The 24,075-nt window shown below is 44.0% G+C and overlaps 1 protein-coding gene across 1 annotated transcript in view; it reads right to left on the bottom strand.

Moving 5' to 3' along the window:
- LOC139392496 (zinc finger DHHC-type palmitoyltransferase 17) overlaps positions 1 to 23,666 on the bottom strand; it is a 44,965-nt gene extending 21,299 nt beyond the window's left edge. The window contains exons 1-9 of the mRNA XM_071140493.1: positions 23,584 to 23,666; positions 16,209 to 16,312; positions 11,149 to 11,271; positions 9,380 to 9,457; positions 7,980 to 8,124; positions 6,173 to 6,237; positions 4,756 to 4,918; positions 1,771 to 1,896; positions 383 to 525 (exon numbers count right to left, since the gene is read on the bottom strand). Coding sequence (XP_070996594.1) covers positions 383 to 525; positions 1,771 to 1,896; positions 4,756 to 4,918; positions 6,173 to 6,237; positions 7,980 to 8,124; positions 9,380 to 9,457; positions 11,149 to 11,271; positions 16,209 to 16,312; positions 23,584 to 23,646 — 1,010 coding nt within the window. The 5' untranslated portion in view covers positions 23,647 to 23,666. The remainder of the gene's footprint in view (positions 1 to 382; positions 526 to 1,770; positions 1,897 to 4,755; positions 4,919 to 6,172; positions 6,238 to 7,979; positions 8,125 to 9,379; positions 9,458 to 11,148; positions 11,272 to 16,208; positions 16,313 to 23,583) is intronic.
- Between the last annotated feature and the right edge of the window lie 409 nt (positions 23,667 to 24,075).

Genomic DNA, 24,075 nt, shown 5'->3' with positions numbered 1-24,075 from the left:
AGGTTTACAGAGAAATAAACCCAGCCCTAACCTGTTGGGATGTCTCAGGTTTACAGAGAAATAAACCCAGCCCTAACCTGCTGGGATGTCTCAGGTTTACAGAGAAATAAACCCAGCCCTAACCTGTTGGGATGTCTCAGGTTTACAGAGAAATAAACCCAGCCCTAACCTGTTGGGATGTTTCAGGTTTACAGAGAAATAAACCCAGCCCTAACCTGCTGGGATGTCTCAGGTTTACAGAGAAATAAACCCAGCCCTAACCTGCTGGGATGTCTCAGGTTTACAGAGAAATAAACCCAGCCCTAACCTGTTGGTATGTCTCAGGTTTACAGAGAAATAAACCCAGCCCAAACCTGCTGAAATGCGTGTGTGTGTGACGTACTTGGAGAGGAACTGCACAGTGACCCACACGCCACAGTACATGAGGCCCTTGAGGAGCCAGGAGTCGATGTCCAGGTCAGCGATGAAGCCCACCAGCCAGATCACCAGGAAGGGGGTCCCCAACATGATCTTCTGTCTGAACTCCTGGGAGAGGACCAGAGATAGAGGGAGGGAAGGATGAGAGGAAGAGGAGGAGAGGTCAAACAGGAAGGCAGCGATGCACTGTAGACTGTGTAACCATATTACATAAACAATAGTGTCAAATTAAATCACATTTCATTTGACACGTGCCGAGTACAACAGGTGATACAACAGGTGACTAGTGTCATAGAGTGGCTGGGTGACTAGTGTCAGAGCGTGGCTGGGTGACTAGTGTCAGAGCGTGGCTGGGTGACTAGTGTCAGAGCGTGGCTGGGTGACTAGTGTCAGAGCGTGGCTGGGTGACTAGTGTCAGAGCGTGGCTGGGTGACTAGTGTCAGAGCGTGGCTGGGTGACTAGTGTCAGAGCGTGGCTGGGTGACTAGTGTCAGAGCGTGGCTGGGTGACTAGTGTCAGAGCGTGGCTGGGTGACTAGTGTCAGAGCGTGGCTGGGTGACTAGTGTCAGAGCGTGGCTGGGTGACTAGTGTCAGAGCGTGGCTGGGTGACTAGTGTCAGAGCGTGACAGTAGCTAATGGGGCCTCCCTATGGAGTGCTATCTAAAGATGTACCTTGACAACCTATACCATCCAGTGCGACAGCGTATGAATTTGAAAGACAACAGAAATGCAAAGTCAAGAAGCAAAACTTTGAAAAACACAAGATACAAGCATAACTAATTGGTGCTTTGTGCTCCTCCTGTCCCAACGAGCAGGGGTGGTTAGATCACTTGACTTGGAGAGACTGATTAGGGCTCTGGGGTGAAGTACAGATCTAGGATCAGCTTCCATTCCCCCAAACCCAACCTTAACTATTAGTGGAGAAAATGCTGATCTGACCCAAGATCACCATCTAGGGGCAAATTCTCATTCCGCCATGATTAGGGTCTTGACACAATCCTCATGTCTGTTCGTACAGAAAAACTGCTCGATTCCTCAGACTCCAAGAAATCACTACCTTGGATGGGCAATTACTTCAAGACAGAGGCCAGGGAAGGTCTGAATAGAGTGTTAGCTTTGGTCTGTCTGTCTCACGTCAACAACAGGGCAGAAACTAGGCCTGAAGGTGCTCTTTTTAGGGTCTGGGATTGCTGGCTGGAAAGACAGGTGGCGGAAGGCTTTTTAGAGACAGAGGGACAATGGTGGTGTTACACATAGCCTTGCATGCTTACACAAATAAGTGTATGTGTGTCTGAGTGAGTGTGTGAGCCTGCATGCTTGTGTATGTCCACTCAGTCTTCTCCCTGGTCTCTACCTTGTCCATCTTCAGCTTCTTCAGGTAGCCAGGACTGTCGTAACCCTTGGCCTGCCGAGCCTCCTGTAAATGGTTGACCATCCAGACGTTTTTCCTCTGCTTGGCCAGGTCCAGCGGCGTCTCACCCTGGAGGAATACAGAGGAATACAGCCAGAGGATCACCACGGTAACAAACCAGCTAATCACCACGGTAACAATCCAACACAGAGAGCGCCTAATTCAGACAGCTAGGTAGTACCAGATCATAGGACAGCTGAGGACACAGGAACAAAGGATGGACACTAAACAGTAGGATAGGAGAAAGACCACAGGATGGACACTAAACAGTAGGATAGGAGAAAGTATGGACACTAAACAGTAGGATAGGAGAAAGGATGGACACTAAACAGTAGGATAGGAGAAAGGATGGACACAAAACAGTAGGATAGGAGAAAGGATGGACACTAAACAGTAGGATAGGAGAAAGGATGGACACTAAACAGTAGGATAGGAGAAAGACCACAGGATGGACACTAAACAGTAGGATAGGAGAAAGTATGGACACTAAACAGTAGGATAGGAGAAAGGATGGACACAAAACAGTAGGATAGGAGAAATACCATAGGATGGACACTAAACAGTAGGATAGGAGAAAGGATGGACACAGTAGGATAGGAGAAAGGATGGACAAACAGTAGGATAGGAGAAAGGATGGACACTAAACAGTAGGATAGGAGAAAGGATGGACACAAAACAGTATGATGGACACTAAACAGTAGGATAGGAGAAAAAGGATGGACACAAAACAGTAGGATAGGAGAAAGGATGGACACTAAACAGTAGGATAGGAGAAATACCATAGGATGGACACTAAACAGTAGGATAGGAGAAAGACCATAGGATGGACACTAAACAGTAGGATAGGAGAAAGTATGGACACTAAACAGTAGGATAGGAGAAAGGATGGACACTAAACAGTAGGATAGGAGAAAGACCACAGGATGGACACTAAACAGTAGGATAGGAGAAAGGATGGACACTAAACAGTAGGATAGGAGAAATACCATAGGATGGACACTAAACAGTAGGATAGGAGACACAAAACAAGGATAGGAGAAAGGATGGACACAAAACAGTAGGATAGGAGAAAGGATGGACACTAAACAGTAGGATAGGAGAAATACCATAGGATGGACACTAAACAGTAGGATAGGAGAAAGGATGGACACAAAACAGTAGGATAGGAGAAAGGATGGACACAAAACAGTAGGATAGGAGAAATACCATTGGATGGACACTAAACAGTAGGATAGGAGAAAGGATGGACACTAAACAGTAGGATAGGAGAAATACCATAGGATGGACACTAAACAGTAGGATAGGAGAAAGGATGGACACAAAACAGTAGGATAGGAGAAAGGATGGACACTAAACAGTAGGATAGGAGAGAAGGATGGACACTAAACAGTAGGATAGGAGAAAGGATGGACACTAAACAGTAGGATAGGAGAAAGGATGGACACTAAACAGTAGGATAGGAGAAAGACCACAGGATGGACACTAAACAGTAGGATAGGAGAAAGACCATAGGATGGACACTAAACAGTAGGAGAAAGACCACAGGAGGACACTAAACATATAGGAGAGAAATGGACCACAGTAGGATAGGAGAAAGACCATATGGACACTAAACACTGGTGGTGTTCTGGGTATTCTAATTGGCCACACTGGATAATAATGCTCCACCTTTCAAGTTATGTCAGGACAGCTATTAAAAGGCTAACCAGATACAGGACAGCTATTAAAAGGCTAACCAGATACAGGACAGCTATTAAAAGGCTAACCAGATACAGGACAGCTATTAAAAGGCTAACCAGATACAGGACAGCTATTAAAAGGCTAACCAGATACAGGACAGCTATAAAAGGCTAACCAGATACAGGACAGCTATTAAAAGGCTAACCAGATACAGGACAGCTATTAAAAGGCTAACCAGATACAGGACAGCTATTAAAAGGCTAACCAGATACAGGACAGCTATTAAAAGGCTAACCAGATACAGGACAGCTATAAAAGGCTAACCAGATACAGGACAGCTATTAAAAGGCTAACCAGATACAGGACAGCTATTAAAAGGCTAACCAGATACAGGACAGCTATTAAAAGGCTAACCAGATACAGGACAGCTATTAAAAGGCTAACCAGATACAGGACAGCTATTAAAAGGCTAACCAGATACAGGACAGGCTAACCAGATACAGGACAGCTATTAAAAGGCTAACCAGATACAGGACAACTATAAAAGGCTAACCAGATACAGGACAGCTATTAAAAGGCTAACCAGATACAGGACAGCTATTAAAAGGCTAACCAGATACAGGACAGCTATTAAAAGGCTAACCAGATACAGGACAGCTATTAAAAGGCTAACAGGACAGCTATTAAAATAACCAGATACAGGACAGCTATTAAAAGGTAACCAGATACAGGACAGCTATTAAAAGGACAACTATAAAAGGCTAACCAGATACAGGACAGCTATTAAAAGGCTAACCAGATACAGGACAGCTATTAAAAGGCTAACCAGATACAGGACAGCTATTAAAAGGCTAACCAGATACAGGACAGCTATAAAAGGCTAACCAGATACAGGACAGCTATTAAAAGGCTAACCAGATACAGGACAGCTATTAAAAGGCTAACCAGATACAGGAGGCTAACCAGATACAGGACAGCTATTAAAAGGCTAACCAGATACAGGACAGCTATTAAAAGGCTAACCAGATACGGGACAGCTATTAAAAGGCTAACCAGATACAAGCATGTGATGATACAGGTCAGAGGTTAGTAGGAGACATTTGGGCCTTCAATAACATACCCTGGGTCTGGAGTGACATTTCCCAGTAGGTACAGATCTAGGATCAGCTTCACCTCCCTCAATCCTAAACTTAACAATTAGGGGGGAGATACAAAGCTGTCCCAAGATCAGCTGCACAGCCGCCTCACCTTGATGTTCTGTGCGTCCACATTGGAGTTGGAGTCCAGCAGCAGGGTGATGACTGTAGTGTTGCCGGCCAGCACGGCCCAGTGCAGAGCCGTGTTTTTGTGGTACTTGTCACCCAGGTTGACCGACACGTTGAAGGTCAGCAGTAGCCGGGTGGGGTCCACGCTGTTAGGACGGGACAAAGTTCAAAGTTCAAGTGCAAAGCCTTTATGGTCTATTTATGAATTACCGACACAGGTGAAGTTTAGTGGCTATTTAAATATTAGCCCACTACACATTCTTCTTTGTGCTTTTAGTATCAGTCTCTTATCTGTCTATTATCCATGTCTAAATGTTGGGTATCTAGATGGGCATTCCATTTCTAAATGTTGAGTATCTAGATGGGCATTCCATTTCTAAATGTTGGGTATCTAGATGGGCATTCCATTTCTAAATGTTGAGTTTCTAGATGGGCATTCCATTTCTAAATGTTGGGTATCTAGATGGGCATTCCATTTCTAAATGTTGAGTATCTAGATGGGCATTCCATTTCTAAATGTTGGGTATCTAGATGGGCATTCCATTTCTAAACGTTGGGTATCTAGATGGGCATTCCATTTCTAAATGTTGGGTATCTAGATGGGCATTCCATGTCTAAATGTTGAGCATTATCTAGATGGGCATTCCATTTCTAAATGTTGCGTATCTAGGTGGGCATTCCATTTCTAAATGTTGCGTATCTAGGTGGGCATTCCATTTCTAAATGTTGCGTATCTAGGTGGGCATTCCATTTCTAAATGTTGCGTATCTAGTTGGGCATTCCATTTCTAAATGTTGCGTATCTAGTTGGGCATTCCATTTCTAAATGTTGCGTATCTAGTTGGGCATTCCATTTCTAAATGTTGCGTATCTAGGTGGGCATTCCATTTCTAAACGTTGCATATCTAGGTGGGCATTCCATTTCTAAACGTTGCGTATCTAGGTGGGCATTCCATTTCTAAACGCTGCGTATCTATGTGGGCATTCCATTTCTAAACGTTGCGTATCTAGATGGGCATTCTATTTCTAAACGTTGCGTATCTAGATGGGCATTCCATTTATAAATGTTGCGTATCTAGATGGGCATTCCATCTCTAAACGTTGCGTATCTAGATGGGCATTCCATCTCTAAACGTTGCGTATCTAGATGGGCATTCCATTTCTAAATGTTGCGTATCTAGATGGGCATTCCATTTCTAAATGGGCTTGGATTTCCGTTTGTGTGACCGCTTTGTGAGTTTAAATTAACTTGGTGTATTATGGCTAGATGGGGAAATGCTAGGATGTAAGTAGGATATGGGTCAACGCATGACACACACACACACACACACACACACACACACACACACACACACACACACACACACACACACACACACACACACACACACACACACACACCTGTGTGTCCTGTAAGCTGCCCACATCAAGGGAGTCATTCCATTCTGATCCATCATGTCCACATCCTATAGGAGGAGAGGGAGAAAGAGCACATGGTCACAAACCCCCAATAAACACAGAGAAGACCGACACTGTGCTTCTTTGAAGATGTTTGAACTTCTTTGAAGATGCTACTGAACAGTTCCAGGAAAAACCTGGCAGGGCTGACAATGTGGAATGCAGGTTTTGAAAACTAAGGAAACAACGTCCCCTGGTGGTGGGAAACTAATGAAACAACACCCCCCAGGTGGTGGGAAACTAATGAAACAACACCCTCTGGTGGTGGGAAACTAATGAAACAACACCCTCTGGTGGTGGAAAACTAACGAAACAACGCCCCCTGGTGGTGGAAAACTAACGAAACAACGTCCCCTGGTGGTGGGAAACTAACGAAACAACACCCTCTGGTGGTGGGAAACTAACGAAACAACGCCCCCTGGTGGTGGGAAACTAATGAAACAACGCCCCCTGGTGGCGGGAAACTAATGAAACAACACCCCCTGGTGGTGGGAAACTAATGAAACAACGCCTCCAGGTGGTGGGAAACTAATGAAACAACGCCTCCAGGTGGTGGGAAACTAATGAAACAACGCCTCCAGGTGGTGGGAAACTAATGAAACAACGCCCCCCAGGTGGTGGGAAACTAATGAAACAACGCCTCCTGGTGGTGGGAAACTAATGAAACAACACCCTCTGGTGGCGGGAAACTAATGAAACAACGCCTCCAGGTGGTGGGAAACTAATGAAACAACGCCCCCCAGGTGGTGGGAAACTAATGAAACAACGCCCCCCAGGTGGTGGGAAACTAATGAAACAACACCCCCTGGTGGTGGGAAACTAATGAAACAACGCCCCCCTGGTGGTGGGAAACAAATGAAACAACGCCCCCCAGGTGGTGGGAAACTAATGAAACAACGCCCCCAGGTGGTGGGAAACTAATGAAACAACGCCCCCCAGGTGGTGGGAAACTAATGAAACACCGCCCCCTGGTGGTGGGAAACTAATGAAACAACGCCCCCAGGTGGTGGGAAACTAATGAAACAACGCCCTCTGGTGGTGGGAAACTAATGAAACAACGCCCTCTGGTGGTAGGAAACTAATGAAACAACGCCCCCCAGGTGGTGGGAAACTAATGAAACAACGCCCCCTGGTGGTGGGAAACTAATGAAACAACGCCCCCAGGTGGTGGGAAACTAATGAAACACCGCCCCCAGGTGGTGGGAAACTAATGAAACACCGCCCCCAGGTGGTGGGAAACTAATGAAACAACGCCTCCAGGTGGTGGGAAACTAAATAAACACCGCCCCCAGGTGGTGGGAAACTAATGAAACACCGCCCCCAGGTGGTGGGAAACTAATGAAACAACGCCCTCTGGTGGCGGGAAACTAATGAAACAACGCCTCCAGGTGGTGGGAAACTAATGAAACACCGCCCCCAGGTGGTGGGAAACTAATAAAACAACGCCTCCAGGTGGTGGGAAACTAATGAAACAACGCCCCCTGGTGGTGGGAAACTAATGAAACAACGCCTCCAGGTGGTGGGAAACTAATAAAACAACGCTAAAATGGACGCACGCTGCATGACCCCTAACCCCTTGTGGAGATCTGAGAGGATTTCAGAGATTTAAGAATTATGGTAATATCTCCAAAATGCCCTCTAAAAGGCTAAGCAGGATTTTTACAATATTGCTTCCACCTATCAGCCTCTCAGATCTACACAGGTACACAGGAAGTAGGGGTTAGGGGCTCATTTGCAAATTGGGACATACCTGTCCCTTGGCGATGAGGTAGGCCACGATGGAGGTGTGTCCGAACTGGGCAGCCAGGTGGACACAGCTGCAGCCCTCTCCGTCGATGAGCGAAGGGTCGGACCCATACTTCAGCAGCTGTACCACCATGGAGAGGTGGCCCTGTCTGTGGACACACACAACATCATTATGTTGATGAGCACAAGAACTAACTGGTATTACGTGATATTAGCATTTAGACATGTTTCTGGGTTTTGTTTTGTTTAAAGGATCAATCTGTAACTTTCACCTGCAGCACAGAATAAACTAGCCACCCCCCTTAATAACACCCCATTATTAACAGCAGGAATGGACATGACAGATTGCACCAATAATAACTACATGTAAAGTCTCTGGGGGTTTTGTAGGTAGGAAATGGTTTGAATCGCCGAGCTGACTAGGTGAAGTCTGTCCATGTGCCCTTGAGCAAGGCACTGAACCCTAAATGCTCCTGTAAGTCGCTCTGGATAAGAGTGTCTGTTAAATTAATCAAATATAATATAAATGAAACATAGACACCACATCCAATTGAGAGATGCTTAATAAGAAGATTGATGCACTAGATACCTAACCAAACACAATCCTCAACAACATTGTAATTAGGTCCTTATATTCACAATACTACACATAAATCTCATATAGAAAGTGTCAGTGACCCGACAGATGGGCTCCACTCCTATCTACTGTGAAAGGTCACTAGCAGGGAGGGGGGCTGCCGACAAAGCCGTGAGGCCTGGCTAGGTATCAGGCCCCCGGCTAGGGATGGCTGCCCCCTGCTGATCATATGAATAATGCAGTAGAAAGCTCTCTGACAGGGGTGAGGACAGGCAGTACTGGGACTTCATACAACCCTGAAGGTCTTGTGTGACTCGGGGGGAAAGGACTTCAGCAGAAACACGGCCTATGACACCCACACATGGGAAAGGACTTCAGCAGAAACACGCCCTATGACACCCACACAGGGGAAAGGACTTCAGCAGAAACATGCCCTATGACACCCACACAGGGGAAAGGACTTCAGCAGAAACACGCCCTATGACACCCACACAGGGGAAAGGACTTCAGCAGAAACACGCCCTATGACACCCACACAGGGGAAAGGACTTCAGCAGAAACACACCCTATGACACCCACACAGGGGAAAGGACTTCAGCAGAAACACGCCCTATGACACCCACACAGGGGACAGGAGAGAGTCCACTGGAAACAGCACCTCTACTTCGTACAGTATATAACCTTTCACCTCTCTCTCTAGATGGTCATATCTACAGATCAGCATTTCCAACAGGACCTAATGTTTTGGGACTGCTGGACAAGCTTGGTCCTAGAAAGCAGACTGAACCAGAGTCTGTTAATGCCTCATCTATTGTTGTCACTCTTACCTTGTGGCCCAATGCAGTGGTGTGGAGTTGAGGTCACCTCCCAACTGGTCCACCATCGCCCCCTTTGATATGTAGTACCTACACACAGCGGCAGAGTCACAAATACATTTAGCACTCACTCACTCAACTACAGGTGGTGAAAAGATTAGATTGTTGATGCAGTGAGATAAAACAGATGAACCAATTCAGTTTTATTGCCTTAGGATCTCCAGCAATATGGCGTTTTAAGAGGGTGTCTGCCTTCCAATGGAACGGATGGCTCAGACCTTAGCAGACATCCAGAAACATGTTCTCTCCTTCCTGCTATGTTGTATTAGAATGGTCTGGGATTCTATTCTTATACAGAGAGACCATGGTTCTGGCAGTGTTTCTGCAGCAGGACACCCCTCTGCAGCAGGACACCCCTCTGCAGCAGGACACCCCTCTGCAGCAGGACACCCCTCTGCAGCAGGACACCCCTCTGCAGCAGGACACCCCTCTGCAGCAGGACACCCCTCTGCACCACAATGGTAAACACAGCACAGTAGGATGGCTGCATTCACTCACACCTGGGTCCTCTTCACTAGGGACCAAACAGAAGCTAACAGGGAGGGACTAACTGAACTAGTCCAATAAGAAACTAATTTTCTGATGCAAAATGTTTGCACTAATGTATAGGCCCAATGCCAGCCTTTGTCCTGTGTGAGTATGAGTCTCCATCACACCGTCAGCGTCATGGTGCAAAACGGTCCACAGGATCACAACAAAAGTTCAACATTCACCTTCTGCTACCATTTCTATCACGCCGTCTCTACACATACAATGTGATGCATACCTTTATAAATCCAACGTATGACCCACACAGAACACACTGCAACGTTAGGGTTCTATGTCTGTGTGAGTTTAGGGTTCCGGGACTATGTCCTGTGTGAGTTTAGGGTTCCGGGACTATGTCCTGTGTGAGTTTAGGGTTCCGGGACTATGTCCTGTGTGAGTTTAGGGTTCCGGGACTATGTCCTGTGTGAGTTTAGGGTTCCGGGACTATGTCCTGTGTGAGTTTAGGGTTCCGGGACTATGTCCTGTGTGAGTTTAGGGTTCCGGGACTATGTCCTGTGTGAGTTTAGGGTTCCAGGACTATGTCCTGTGTGAGTTTAGGGTTCCGGGACTATGTCCTGTGTGAGTTTAGGGTTCCGGGACTATGTCCTGTGTGAGTTTAGGGTTCCAGGACTATGTCCTGTGTGAGTTTAGGGTTCCGGGACTATGTCCTGTGTGAGTTTAGGGTTACAGGACTATGTCCTGTGTGAGTATGTGAGTTTAGGGTTCCAGGACTATGTCCTGTGTGAGTTTAGGGTTCCGGGACTATGTCCTGTGTGAGTTTAGGGTTCCGGGACTATGTCCTGTGTGAGTTTAGGGTTCCGGGACTATGTCCTGTGTGAGTTTAGGGTTCCAGGACTATGTCCTGTGTGAGTTTAGGGTTCCGGGACTATGTCCTGTGTGAGTTTAGGGTTCCAGGACTATGTCCTGTGTGAGTATGTGTGTTTAGGGTTCTAGGACAGTATGCTTGCATGAGTTCCAGTCTGACTGGGAAATCCTTCTGATAATAAACATTCCACAGGAGGGTGTTGGGAGTAGCATTTCACGTGTACATGTAGGTTTACTGCAACTCACATGTAAGACAGCTGAATAGTGAGAGGAGGTCAAGGGCATTGGGTTATTCGGTGTGAGTGTGAGGCCTGTGTGTGTATGTGACTGAGGTGTGTGAGTGTGAGGTCTGTGTGGGTCTCACTCACTTGACCAAGTCTATTCTATTGTTGATGGCGGCCCAGTGCAGGAGTGTGACGTTCTCTTTGTCCGGCTGCTGAACGTCATAGCCTGCCTCCACCAGCTCTCTGCAGCGCTCAAAGATCCCATACCTGGAGAATGTAGGTAGACAAGGTTAGCATAGGGTCAACACACACACGCTTCACCCACAACAGTATCCCTTGTCATAACGGCCTTGTCTGTCCTTAACAGAGCACATACCAGGAGGATGAAGCATCTTGATTTAGGTTCTTCTTCAATAAAATAAACACAAGACCTTATTTGTTTGTCAGTCAGACTACTCTACTCCAGAGGGACACCTGGACCTACGTCTGCACTATATTCACATTCATGACAACATATTTATACGGTGCCTTCAGAAAGTATTCATATTCCTTGACTTGTGTTAGACTGAATTCAAAATGGATTAAAATCGATTTCACACATTTACACAGTGAAAACATGTTTTTATAAATGCATGCACATTTATTTGATATGAAATAAAGAAATATCTAATTTACATAAGTATTCACACCCCTGAGTCAATACATGTTTCAAACACATTCGACAGCAATTACAGCTGTGAGTCTTTCTGGGTAAGTCTCTAAGAGCTTTCCACACCAACATTTTGCAACATTTAAACATTCTTTTAAAAAAAAGTGTTGGTTGTTGATCATTGCTAGACAACCATTTTCAGGTCTTGCCATCGATTTTCAAGTATATTTATGTCAAAAGTGTAACTCGGCCAATCAGGAACATCCATGGTCTTCTTGGTAAGCAACTCCAGTGTAGATTTGGCCTTGTGTTCTAGGTTATTGTCCTGCTGAAAGGTGAATTCATCTCTCAGTATCTGGTGTGAAAGCAGACCAGGTTTTCCTATAGGATTTTTCCTGTGCTTAGCTCCATTCCGTTAATTTTTTTTTATCCTGAAAAACTCCCCAGTCCTTAACAATTACAAGCATACCCATAACATGATGCAGCCACCACAATGCTTGAAAATGTGGAGAGTTGTACTTAGTAATGTGTTGTTTTGGATTTGCCCCAAACACAAAACTTTATATTTCAGGCCAGAAAGTTAATTCCTTTGTCATTTTTTTGTTGTTGCAGTATTACTTTAGTGCCTCGTTGCAAAACAGGATGCATGTTTTGGAATATTTTTATTCTGTACAGGCTTCTTTTTTACTCTGTCAATTAGGTTAGTATTGTAGAGTAACTACAATGTTGTTGATCCATCCTCAGTTCTCTGATCACAGCCATTAAACTCTTAGCTGTTATAAAGTCACCATTGGCCTCACATGCTGACGACACCACTCACGTGTGCGAGCGTTGCAAAATACATGTAAATCAAATGTATTTATATAGCCCTTCGTACATCAGCTGATATCTCAAAGTGCTGTACAGAAACCCAGCCTAAAACCCCAAACAGCAAGCAATGCAGGTGTAGAAGCACGGTGGCAAGGAAAAACTCCCTAGAAAGGCCAAAACCTAGGAAGAAACCTAGAGAGGAACCAGGCTATGAGGGGTGGCCGGTCCTCTTCTGGCTGTGCCGGATGGAGATTATAACAGAACATGGCCAAGATGTTCAAATGTTCATAAATGACCAGCAGGGTCAAATAATAATAATCACAGTTGTTGTCGAGGGTGAAACAGGTCAGCACCTCAGGACATAAACCCACACTGCTCGCAAGTGCCAATGAGCGTTGTAAGAGAATTTTGCCCTGTTATACAAGTGACCACAGGAAACTTCTTTAGAGTATACACTTAGTCATTTGGAGTATACACTTAGTACAAAATATGGTAATTTCCCTTTTTATCCCCTACTGAGACTCACCCCGCCCAGGGTGATGTCCCTTAACTTTAATACAAAATAAACTAAGAATTAATAGTTGCTAATACAAAGATGTCTCTGCTAGGAGTTGTTCAGCTTATTGTTATTTGCAGTTAGTTTCCCAATCCTTCTTCCTCCTGTTACTATCATGTTCCAGCAGAAGTAAGACTGGAACATAGTATCAACAGAAACTGAACGTATATTTTCAACACAGACATCTGATTTTTGGACAGTTGACCTCTTTGTGCACTTACGTCTCTACCACTGATTCTTAATCTCAAGCTAAAGCAAAACATTAAATCATTGTACTTTTGTAATTACAGGTGTTCCTATAATGTGCAGATATTATAAAATTCCTTTCAAGTCAGTTCTATTTGTGACGCTGATCGCGGTGCTAGTCCTGCCTCTCTCATCTCCTCATTGGTTTATAGAAGCAGATACCCACGTGCCATTTCCTCATTGGTTATACCCACGTGGGCGATTGAAAGACAACTGAGTTCGTCGGTTATCGTGGTAATACTATGAAAGTTCAGATGCCGATCGCCATATAAAGTCCAAAGAAGAAAAAGCCTGGAAGGAGACATGACAAGAAGAGGAACTTAAAATGTTCCACCTTCTCCACTACTGTCCCGTCGATGTGGATAAGGGGCTGCTCCACCACCCGATGTCACAGGAAGGCCAAAAAGATCAAAGGACAGTAACCATCCGAGCCACTGCCTGTTCACCCCGCTATCATCCAAAAGGCGAGGTCAGTACAGGTGCATCAAAGCAGGGGCCGGGAGACTGAAAAACAGCTTCTACCTCAAGGCCATCATACTGTTAAACAGCCATCACTAACATTGAGTGGCTGCTGCCAACATACTGACTTAAATCTCTAGCCACATTAATAATAAAAAATTGGATGTAATAAATGTATCACTAGTCACTTTAAAAAAATGCCACTTTATATAATGTTTACATACCCTACATTACTCATCTCATATGTATCTACTGCATCTTGCCTATGTCGTTCGGCCGTCGCTCATCCATATATTTATATGTACATATTCTTAATCATTCCTTTACACTTGTGTGAATAAGGTAGTTGGGAAATTGTTAGATATTACTGCATGGTCAGAACTAGAAGCACAAGTATTTCGCTACACTCGCATTAACATCTGCTAACCATGTGTTTGTGACAAATAACATTTGATTGGGAAACGATTCGGTTCACTGTTTTATGTGTGGATTAATTGTCGGAGAAGAGGACCTTGTGCATTTCAGGTAAAATAACAACTCAATGTTTATATCCCAGGACAAATTAGCTAGCAACAGCAAGCTAGCTAGCTAGCTAGCTAGCTAAATTGCCATAAATGTTTAATGCTTTTAGACCTGTCCCCGAAATTAAAATAATTGGTTCAGAGTTTGATTTGATATTTTAACCTGAGCGTCATCGCGTTTGGTGTGGGGGGACAAAATCAATTGGCGCACGATGGCCGGTTTGGGTACGGTGTCATGGTGAAATTCCTGAGCGGATTTTTTTCTCCGGCAACCGAGTTAGGAAGGACGCCTGTATCTTTGAGGTGACTGGGTGTAGATACCCCATCCAAAGTCTAATTAATAACTTCACCATACTCAAAGTGATATTCAATGTCTGTGTTTTAGGTGCCCTTCTTTGCGAAACATTGTAAAACCTCCCTGGTCTTTGTGTTTGAATCGATTTTTGATATTCACTGCTCGACTGGGGGACCTTATAGACAAGTGTGTGTGGGGTACAAGTATGGTACAGTGAGGAGGTAGTCGTTCAAAAAGTAGCTTATACACTATTATTGCCCCCAGAGTGAGTCCATGCAACTTATTATGGGACTTGTTGAGCACATGTTGACTCCTGAACCTATTTAGGCTTGCCATAACAAATTGATTCAAGACAATTCAGCTTTTCATTTTTTATTAATTTGTAAAACATCTGATAACAAAATTCCACTGACATTATGGGGTATTGTGTGTGACAAAAAACTCCTTTTAATCCATTTTAAATTCAGGCTGTAACAACGTGTGTAAAAAGTCAATGGGTGTGAATACTTTGAAGGAACTGTGGTCATTCACCATTGGTCTGGATCATAGGGGAAGGAACGTTTCATAATACCATGTGAACACATTCATGGGGGAAGGGAAATCACAGGTAGTGCAGACTAGCTGATACATATCTGGTCCTGACGATGCCAGAACAAGGAAACAAGTCCAGGGAGGCTGGTAGTAAATCACACAGGAAATACATGTTCTGTTAGTGGTTTCCTGCGAGCGTCCATACTAGGGGCCTGTCTGTTACCCTATATGCAAACCAACTAGAGGGAGTATCGATAGCGGTGTAGTGTGAAGTTGCTCCTAGACACTGATCTTGAGCCAGTTTTGCATTTTCCCCACTAATGGTTAAGGTTAGGACTGGGGGAGGGGTAACAGATCCTAGATCTGAATCTAGGGGTACAGATTCACGGAGCTCTATGGACAATTCCTTCGACCTTTTGCTCTGACATGCACTGTCATCTGTGGGACCTTATATAGACAGGTGTGTGCCTTTCCAAATCATGTCCAATCAATTGAATTTACCACAGGTGGACTCCAAACAAGTTGTAGAAACATCTCAAGGATGATCAATGGAAACATGATTCACCTGAGCTCAATTTCGAGACTCATAGCAAAGGGTCTGAATAAATAAGTTCTGTTTTTATAAATGTGCAAACATTTCTAAAAAGCTGTTTTCGCTTTATTATGGGTTATTGTGTGTAGATTGATGAAATGCCAGCTTCTCTTAGCCACATGTCTGGGGAGCTGCTTTGCATGGTACCGCAGGTAGGTTAGTGGATAGAGCGTTGGCCTAGTAACCAAAAGGTGGTAAGATCAAATCCCTGAGCTTACAAGGTAAAAATCTGTTGTTCTGCCCCTGAACAAGGCAGTTAACCCACTGTTCAGAGGCCGTCATTGTAAATAAGAATTTGTTCTTAATTGACCTAGTTAAATAAAGGATAAAAGCAGTCAGGCCTGTGTGCTGGAGAACAACGTGGAGCCTGCAAATGTTTGCCCTGCTACACAAGTAAGATAACTATACCGCAACAGGAAGTGTTTTTAAAACCAGTTATATTGCTTGTATACCAGCCCACATTGCTTGTATACCTTGAACCACACCGGCCAAGCTTTGTGCGCATACACACACACACGTGAGCCCGGCGGTGCATTGGTACTTACTGCGTGGCTTTGACGATGTCCCAGGTACTGTAGTCATCCACGTGGCTCTTGCGCCCCACATTCTCACTGTAGCCATGGTTATAGTGACTCTGGGGCTTGAGTTCCTGTTGGGAGAGAAAAAAAAAACAGCAATGAGTTTCATCAATCCGTGCCTTGCCTGGACCCAGTGGGCCTACCCAGATGGCACAGCGTCATCTCACGAGAGCGATTGAATGAGCGACAGAGAGAGTTGGAGGAGGCTGTGTCGTGTTCTGATGGTGGGCAACAGTGAGCCGGGGCCGCCCACATAGGCCCTTCACATTCTTATTAGCCTCCACGGCAACGCCATGGCAACGTCATTTAACCACCCCCCTCACCCCGGGAGGACTGCTGTACTGCTGCCTTGGTGACTGTTAAATACACATCACATCCCAGTTCTCACTCAGTCTCTATAACCTTTACTGAACAACACTATTGGTCCAGGAGAATGCAGTTAGGGTTTTCATAAAAGCATGAAACTTGGTTCACGTGTACAGTACTGACTGTAAAACAACCATAACAGGCCTATATATCGTCTAGATTCCTACTAAATCTATTTTCCAATGAAAGGCCCGGTGACAGACTAGCGTCCTGTCCAGGGGGTGTACTTGTACGTCAAGCTGCCCCACACTACAGACTCAGGATATGGGCTCCTGCCCTGTTGGCCACTATGGATTGTCCAAGGCTCACTTGTCCAAGGCTCACTTGTCCAAGGCTCACTATAAGGATACTTGGTTAATGATGAATCATATAGACCTACAGCAGACTATAAGGATACTGGGTTAATGATGAATCATATATACCTACAGTCCCTTGCGAAAGTATTCGGCCCCCTTGAACTTTGCGACCTTTTGCCACATTTCAGGCTTCAAACATAAAGATATAAAACGGTATTTTTTTGTGAAGAATCAACAACAAGTGGGAGACAATCATGAAGTGGAACGACATTTATTCGATATTTTCAAACTTTTTTAACAAATCAAAAACTGAAAAATTGGGCGTGCAAAATTATTTGGGAACACACACACCAAAGCACGCAACAGGCTGACCAATACCAGGGTTGAAAAATTGGCGGCCATGTCGGGCAAATTTGAGGCTTTTTGAGCCTGACAACGAGCCATCCTCAACAAGGTTGGAAAGTGACAGTGAAGATGAGGTCTCAGAGTCTGATGTTCAAGAGGTGGACGGACATTGAGGAGGTCCAGGGAGAACACATGGAAGCCTGAGAGGAAGACAACCAAAGCTTTAGTTTCTACACCATCATTTTACAGATGTATGTTGAAAAAAATGTTGGTAGATGCGATGGATCATTGGGGATCATTCAATATTCCCTTTCTTTTGTTGTTCAGTGAAATCATCCCATGTGAAGAGTCAACTCATTTAATTAAAGTTCAATCTGTAACTAAATTGTTTTAAAAATTTCTATTGTAAGGATTTAATCATTTGTAATTATGTCTACTTATGATAAGGTAAATGTTTATGTTTGTCTCCATATGATATGGTAAATATATTCAATACAAAAAACATTTAAAATGGTACTAATATTAATTTGCATTCATTTCTTTTAACTCCCATATATTCCTGTTAATTCCCACGGAAAGTTTCCACCTCTGAATATTCCCCAAACTGTGCAACCCTACCTCTGACATAAATGGCATATTATTATTGTTATTGTTATCTGATCAAAGCAACTAGTGCGTTAGTAGTGCATTAGTAGTGCGTTAGTAGTGCGTTAGTAGTGCGTTCATAGCCTTCATTTTCTTATGGGTGGCCCCAGTGAGTATCGAACGCACGACCCTGGCGTTGCAAGAGCCACACTCTATCAAGGGAGCTACACATGACCATAAGGTATCAAACTTGTCAATTGAAAACAATGGAAGCCAAACGCTGGCCTGAGGGTGAACAGAGCTAGGTATGGGAAACACTAGCTTATAGTAAGTCTTCATTAGAATAGCTACAGCCACAAAGAGTGGAATTCTGGTGAGCATGCCAGAATCCCACTCAGGAGAGGTATTCTTTTAACCACCAATTTGCTTTCGGCAAGGTACGGATTGGGGCAGTTTCATGCACTGTTATGTCGTTGACAGCGGTAAGTAACATGATCTGATGATTGAGAAAAAATGCTGAGAAACAGGTCCAAGCAACTTCTTCCAGGAACAGAGAGATGTTATTTTGCTGGTGAGGCCATAACGGCCTGTCTCTCCAATCTAGCAGCAACTACATTATCTGACGAAGTGGAGGATGGTTTGGCAATACAACAAACCCCTAAAGACAGAGCAAAACTGTTAGGGCTATTTTAGGCCAGTAGCCAATGATATCAGCCTCCAGCCATGGATGTTAGCTAAGAGACAAGGGGGCTTGACTAAGGGCCTCAAAGATAGCCAGGAGTGAGCGGTGAGAGGCACTAAGGGTGCCTGAAGCCACCCATGCTCAATCAGTCCTGCAGCATGTCACAGGAGTTACACTGGAGTAGTGTGAAGTGCTGAACCAGCTCTCCTTACATGGCAGTGAGAGAAACACAAGGTGGACAGTCAGCATGCCAGGGGTGTATTCACCACTAGCCTAGTGGTTAGAGCGTTGGACGAGTAACCGGAAGGTTGCAAGTTCAAACCCCCGAGCTGACAAGGTACAAATCTGTCGTTCTGCCCCTGAACAGGCAGTGTTCAGCCCCTGAACCCACTGTTCCTAGGCCGTCATTGAAAATAAGAATTTGTTCTTAACTGACTTGCCTAGTAAAATAAAAATGAATTATAAGTTAAATATTAAGTTAAAAAGTGTTCATTCAGTATTGTTGTAATTGTCATTATTACAAATACATTTAAAAAAAAATATATATATATTTTTATTTTTAAAAATAATATATTTTTATTTTTAAATCGGCCGATTAATCGGTATCGGCTTTTTTGGTCCTCCAATAATCGGTATCGGCGTTGAAAAATCATACTCGGTCGACCTCTAATCCAGTTGACTCACCATTTGAATCTTGTCTGTTTGAAGAAGCAGTGATCAAGGAGGTTCTCAGTCAATAAGGACATATGGCAGGCTCATCCCAGGGGACGGTGTCATGCGCCCAGATCTAAAAATAAGCTACAAAAAAAACTAACCTAAATGTAGACTATGGAATCGCGTGGCTTTGTATTAGCTGCAGTATCCCCATGAGTTAATGTGCTCCTCTTCAGTTTAGTGTCAGATTTTAGGCTAGCAAAAAAACTAAAACTAAATTACATAAGTTTCATTCAGAGTTTAGGTCTGTGATGATGTGCCTGTATTCCCATCTTTACAAGTTATCTCAAATCATTTAGTCAACATGGGTATTTGCCATCATCTGTAGCCTGTAGTTTGTAAATACAATCTCTGGATCCAGACTTCATCACCAACACTTTAAATACATCCCACCATTTGTTGCACCTGACTCATTGACTGAAGCTTGTTCAGGACAGAGGACATGTTTCCTTGCCCATCGTAGAGTACACCTGACCCGCTCATAATCTATTGAAGCTGCTGCTACATCCATTCAGTAGCTAGGGGTTGCCACCAGATGAGGTCCGAAAGCACAGAGAGGATGAGGCTTCACCAACCACAGTGGACGGTCCCAATCTAAACAATCTGAAATGAAGGCCATTTATTTTGTATTACTACTTCAATAGTCACACAGTTTCATTTAATGGGAGGACAATGGCTGAGTGAGAGAGGATGCTACCTGGACTGGAGAACTTTTATGTTTAAGAAGCAACTATAAAGGATAGCAAAGAGAAACAGACTACGTTTTCTACATTATCTCTGTTATTTTACATTCTCTGTGCCGTCTATTGCCTCCATTGACGTTATGAATCCAGCAACGGAGCAAGATTCTGTAGTTCTATTCAAAAACAATTATTTGCATTTTTAAACTGGGTTAGGAGCCTAGGAGTTAGGCTGCATCCCTTAATGCTCCCTAAATAGCCTAGTGCACTACCTTTGACCAGGGCCCGTATGGCTCTGGTCCAAAGTAGGGAATAGGGAGCCATTTGGGACGCAACCTATATCTGTGGCTGACAGTCAGACAAACAAAATCAACAATAGGAAAGATTGCAAAAGAGGCTGAAATTCATGAGAAGACATGTTTAATGAGATTCAGAGGGGAAAACACAGGCCTAGACAGAGAGAATAAGTGAACGTGCATATCAAACGGTCGTATCCAAGGGTAGCTTATTGATGTGCATCTCTCTGGGACTCCCTAGAGTACACCAGATGTTCACCACAAAACTGAGCAAGTGGATGGTGGTGGGGTCATGTGGCACTTGAATTTCACACGTCTCTCTTTTAGAGATCAACCAGAGAACACTAAAGGCTTCTCATTCAAATAAAACAAATCAGAGAGACAGGCCATAAATGTACAGCCTATATCAGAGATGCAAAACATTTAGGCCTAGGCTATGCTGCATTAGTGGAGATGGCTTTTCCACAAAGCTCTTTGACTCAAAAGCCACATGACAGCTAAGCTTTGGAGGAATCTGAAAAAGTATTTTGTCAACCTTCTGGAATTCAGACCAGGGCACTAAGCCTGAAGGCTCTTTAACAGCAGCAACAAGGTTGAGGCAACAGACATAGCCCAACACTATTCTTCACAATCCGAGAAAGTGTAACCTCTATCCAGGGATTAACCAACATGATTGCAGGTGGCTGTGTATTTATGGTACACCGCATCATCTGGATTTGTGTGCAACATTCACCTTCTGCTTCCATTTCTGTCAAGCCGTCTACACATACAGTTTGACATATAGGTTGTAGAAATCCAGCGTACGCACCACACAGAACGCACTACTACTGCCTCTGCAACGCAAGACAAATGCATAATTCCATTGGAAATAAAAGTATTTCTGGGGTTACAAAAGGCAATGACGTTGTCATTGAGGCGTAATGCTTCCTCTACTTTGACAGGAGACAGTTACGGCCTGAGGGCTCTGGAGCAGGCACTGTCACAGACAGCCTGCCATAGGCCTAACACTGCTCATTCCAATCACACATGACCAAGAGTGGAATACTGCAGCGATAGATAGACGAGTCATGCCAGAGATTTGTACCAAGGGAACATGCAACATTGGGCAGTTTTCCAAGCAGTCAATGTCCCACCGCCATCATGAAGTCAAGATATCAACATGGGGCTGTCCATCTTCAACAAACGGCTTGGATTTGTGACGAGCCGAGCTGCAGTCTTACTGAAATAACGTAATTAGTCCACATAGAAGAGCAGTACGAGTCCCATGAAGCCTAAGAAAGATCACTAGTCCTTTGGGGCTCAGTTGGTACAGCATGTCGCTTGCAACACCAAGGATCAGGGGGTTTGATTCCCGCTGGGATAAACAAAAATGTGTCTACTAAAAGGAATATATTAATATGTATTATTAGGCTACATACTACAAATCACATAGATAATAGCCAATGAGCAGAACACTACATAATCCTGTGTTTAGGTCGTCTATCACTACAGCAACACCTAACCCTCCGCAGGTTAAACGTGCTTTATGGTTTCAGATTTCACCCTCTCCTAACTGACATGCTGTTGTTTAATTCCGCAGCAGAGTTGGTCGTCGGTTGAGTGTTTGATGGGATTTTAATGAAAGGAGACATTGTTTTCAGTTACCCTCCTTCTCCCCTCAGGCCCAACTTCCCTATGCCTGACCACAGGCTAAATCTAAGCTATGCAGTGTCACACTACGTATACAAATCAGTAATTGTGACATCATGTCAAAAGAGCCTGCATAACCAATAAATGGAGAGGAATGAGGCTTGACATATCAAAAACTCATTAAGCACAAGAGTAAGAAAAAGAGACGCATCTGGCAAAAGTAACACAAATTGACAGGAACTTGGTGTGAGTCTAATACCAGGAAAATTGTATTTTCTTTAAAAGATAATTTTCAGTCAGTGTGTTTTAAGTGTGTGGGTTTGCCAAATGATTTACAAAAGGCAAGATGGCACTATTTAATGCCCATTGGTTGTCTTTCAAATATGGGCTTTTTCAAATAAATGGCTGTTTCTGTGGCTTGCTGCCAGCCCCAGACTGAAAACGTAGTACTTTTTGCACCAAGACAAGAGGGGTAAATAAACTTCCTACACCATGTGGCGTAACAGGTTGGCCAACACAAGTGAGTTAGTAAACCATGAATAATTTAGTGACAGGTCCTCTGTAAATTCCATTCTTAAAAAACACATCTAATGTTTGTTAATCAAGTGACAGTGGCCTGAAACAAGTTCAATTTTGTATTCCATGTTGTTGGTATCCTTTCACTCCAAATAGTAAAATGCATTTCGACAACAAATAAATAAGCCAGCTAATTTTGAAGACTGAGCCAAAAGGCAATTTGCCAGACCACATTTAATAGGCTATATAAACTAAAATGCCAAATATGACATGCTCAACTCTTACTAAATTCTGTGAATAAGTCTTGGGTGCTGTATAAATTAGCCCAGCAGTAATCCAACGGCCAGCACTCAAATAAATAGTAACGTTAGATGCTAGCTAGCTGTACTATTCTCAGCAGTCACAATGAATGTATTTCGGCCCCATGCCGATCTGCACACAGATAAGGCCCAAATATTATTGTCAGATCTGAATTTATTTGGAATAAAGCTACAACATGAACGTAATTATTGTATCACATTCATAACATTCAAGTGTTTATTCCTGTGCTATGGGTTAAACATATCTAGCTCTAGGGCTGACTAGCTACTAGCAAGAACAATCTTTAGCTAGCTATTTTGTTAGCCCTAACTTGCTAACCTAGCTAGCAACTAAACCATTAATACGTTTATATGGCTAAATGTAAATAGGCTGAATGTTGGCCAAGGACAGAGAAGTTTAATGCAATTGACGTTGCTTGACAAATACTGTCACTGACATGGCTAGCCTCGCTAACTACACTGCTAGGCCCGCGCCCATCTCTGTTTGCATGCTAACGTTGCCATCACCGACCAAGCAACATGACATTTCAGCACAAGTCATTATTCGGGCTGCCGCAAAGCCCTGCTTTTCTGACGACAATAAACCAGTTCAGCATAACTACCTACGATCTCATGTTCGGTAATTCTGTTATTTTCAAGGTAGCTTATCTGTTGGGCACAATAAACAACCCAAGAATGTCGTTTGATTTCCTAGATTCAGAAACACCTTCAGCAATATTAGCTGGCTAGCTAACATGCTATTACGCAGCAGGGGAAAACCTGACATGTATTTGGTGGTAGCTGCCCTCCCGATGAGGGGGGCATCGTGGTTCTCCCAAAACACGGTGAATTTATACGGTTTAGTAGATTCCGACATGTACAAGATCCACCCTCGTTATAACCCCGTGCAAAGATGCAGGGCCAAGCAGCTTACCTCTGGATGGAGAATAGGAACACAGCCAGCTTCTTTCTCATATTCATCCATAACGTCAGCCATCTTGGTGGTCAATCTCGCCAAGCATTATGGGACACAACGCTCTGTAGAAACAAACAGGAGGATGGGACGTTCGGTCAAAGCGATGCTCGAGGCTCACAAACCGTCCTGCGATTTTCTGGGGGTACATTGATGTTGCATTACGTCATCGTGTCACATCATCGTTTTGGTATAATTCTGTATCGGGTCATGCATATCAATACCTCTAGGTTAAGTCATGAAAGGAGGTCGGTACCCACATGTAAAGCCATTTGAGGTGTAATTGTTATAGCCTACTGTTATTATAACACTCTATGCCTGACACGAAACAACGTTATGATTCAGATATGTGCGTGCATGGACGACCTTGAACGCTAATATTCCCCACCTTGTTGCAGCTGTATGATCTGCACGAGAAATTGCGTCACATTTTTTTTAAACGTTCCTATTTAC

Source organism: Oncorhynchus clarkii, chromosome 33 (assembly GCF_045791955.1).
Source record: "Oncorhynchus clarkii lewisi isolate Uvic-CL-2024 chromosome 33, UVic_Ocla_1.0, whole genome shotgun sequence".
Classification (NCBI taxonomy): Eukaryota; Metazoa; Chordata; class Actinopteri; order Salmoniformes; family Salmonidae; genus Oncorhynchus; species Oncorhynchus clarkii.
Note: the sequence above shows the minus strand (reverse complement) of the source record. Positions and strands in the feature narration are given on the sequence as shown.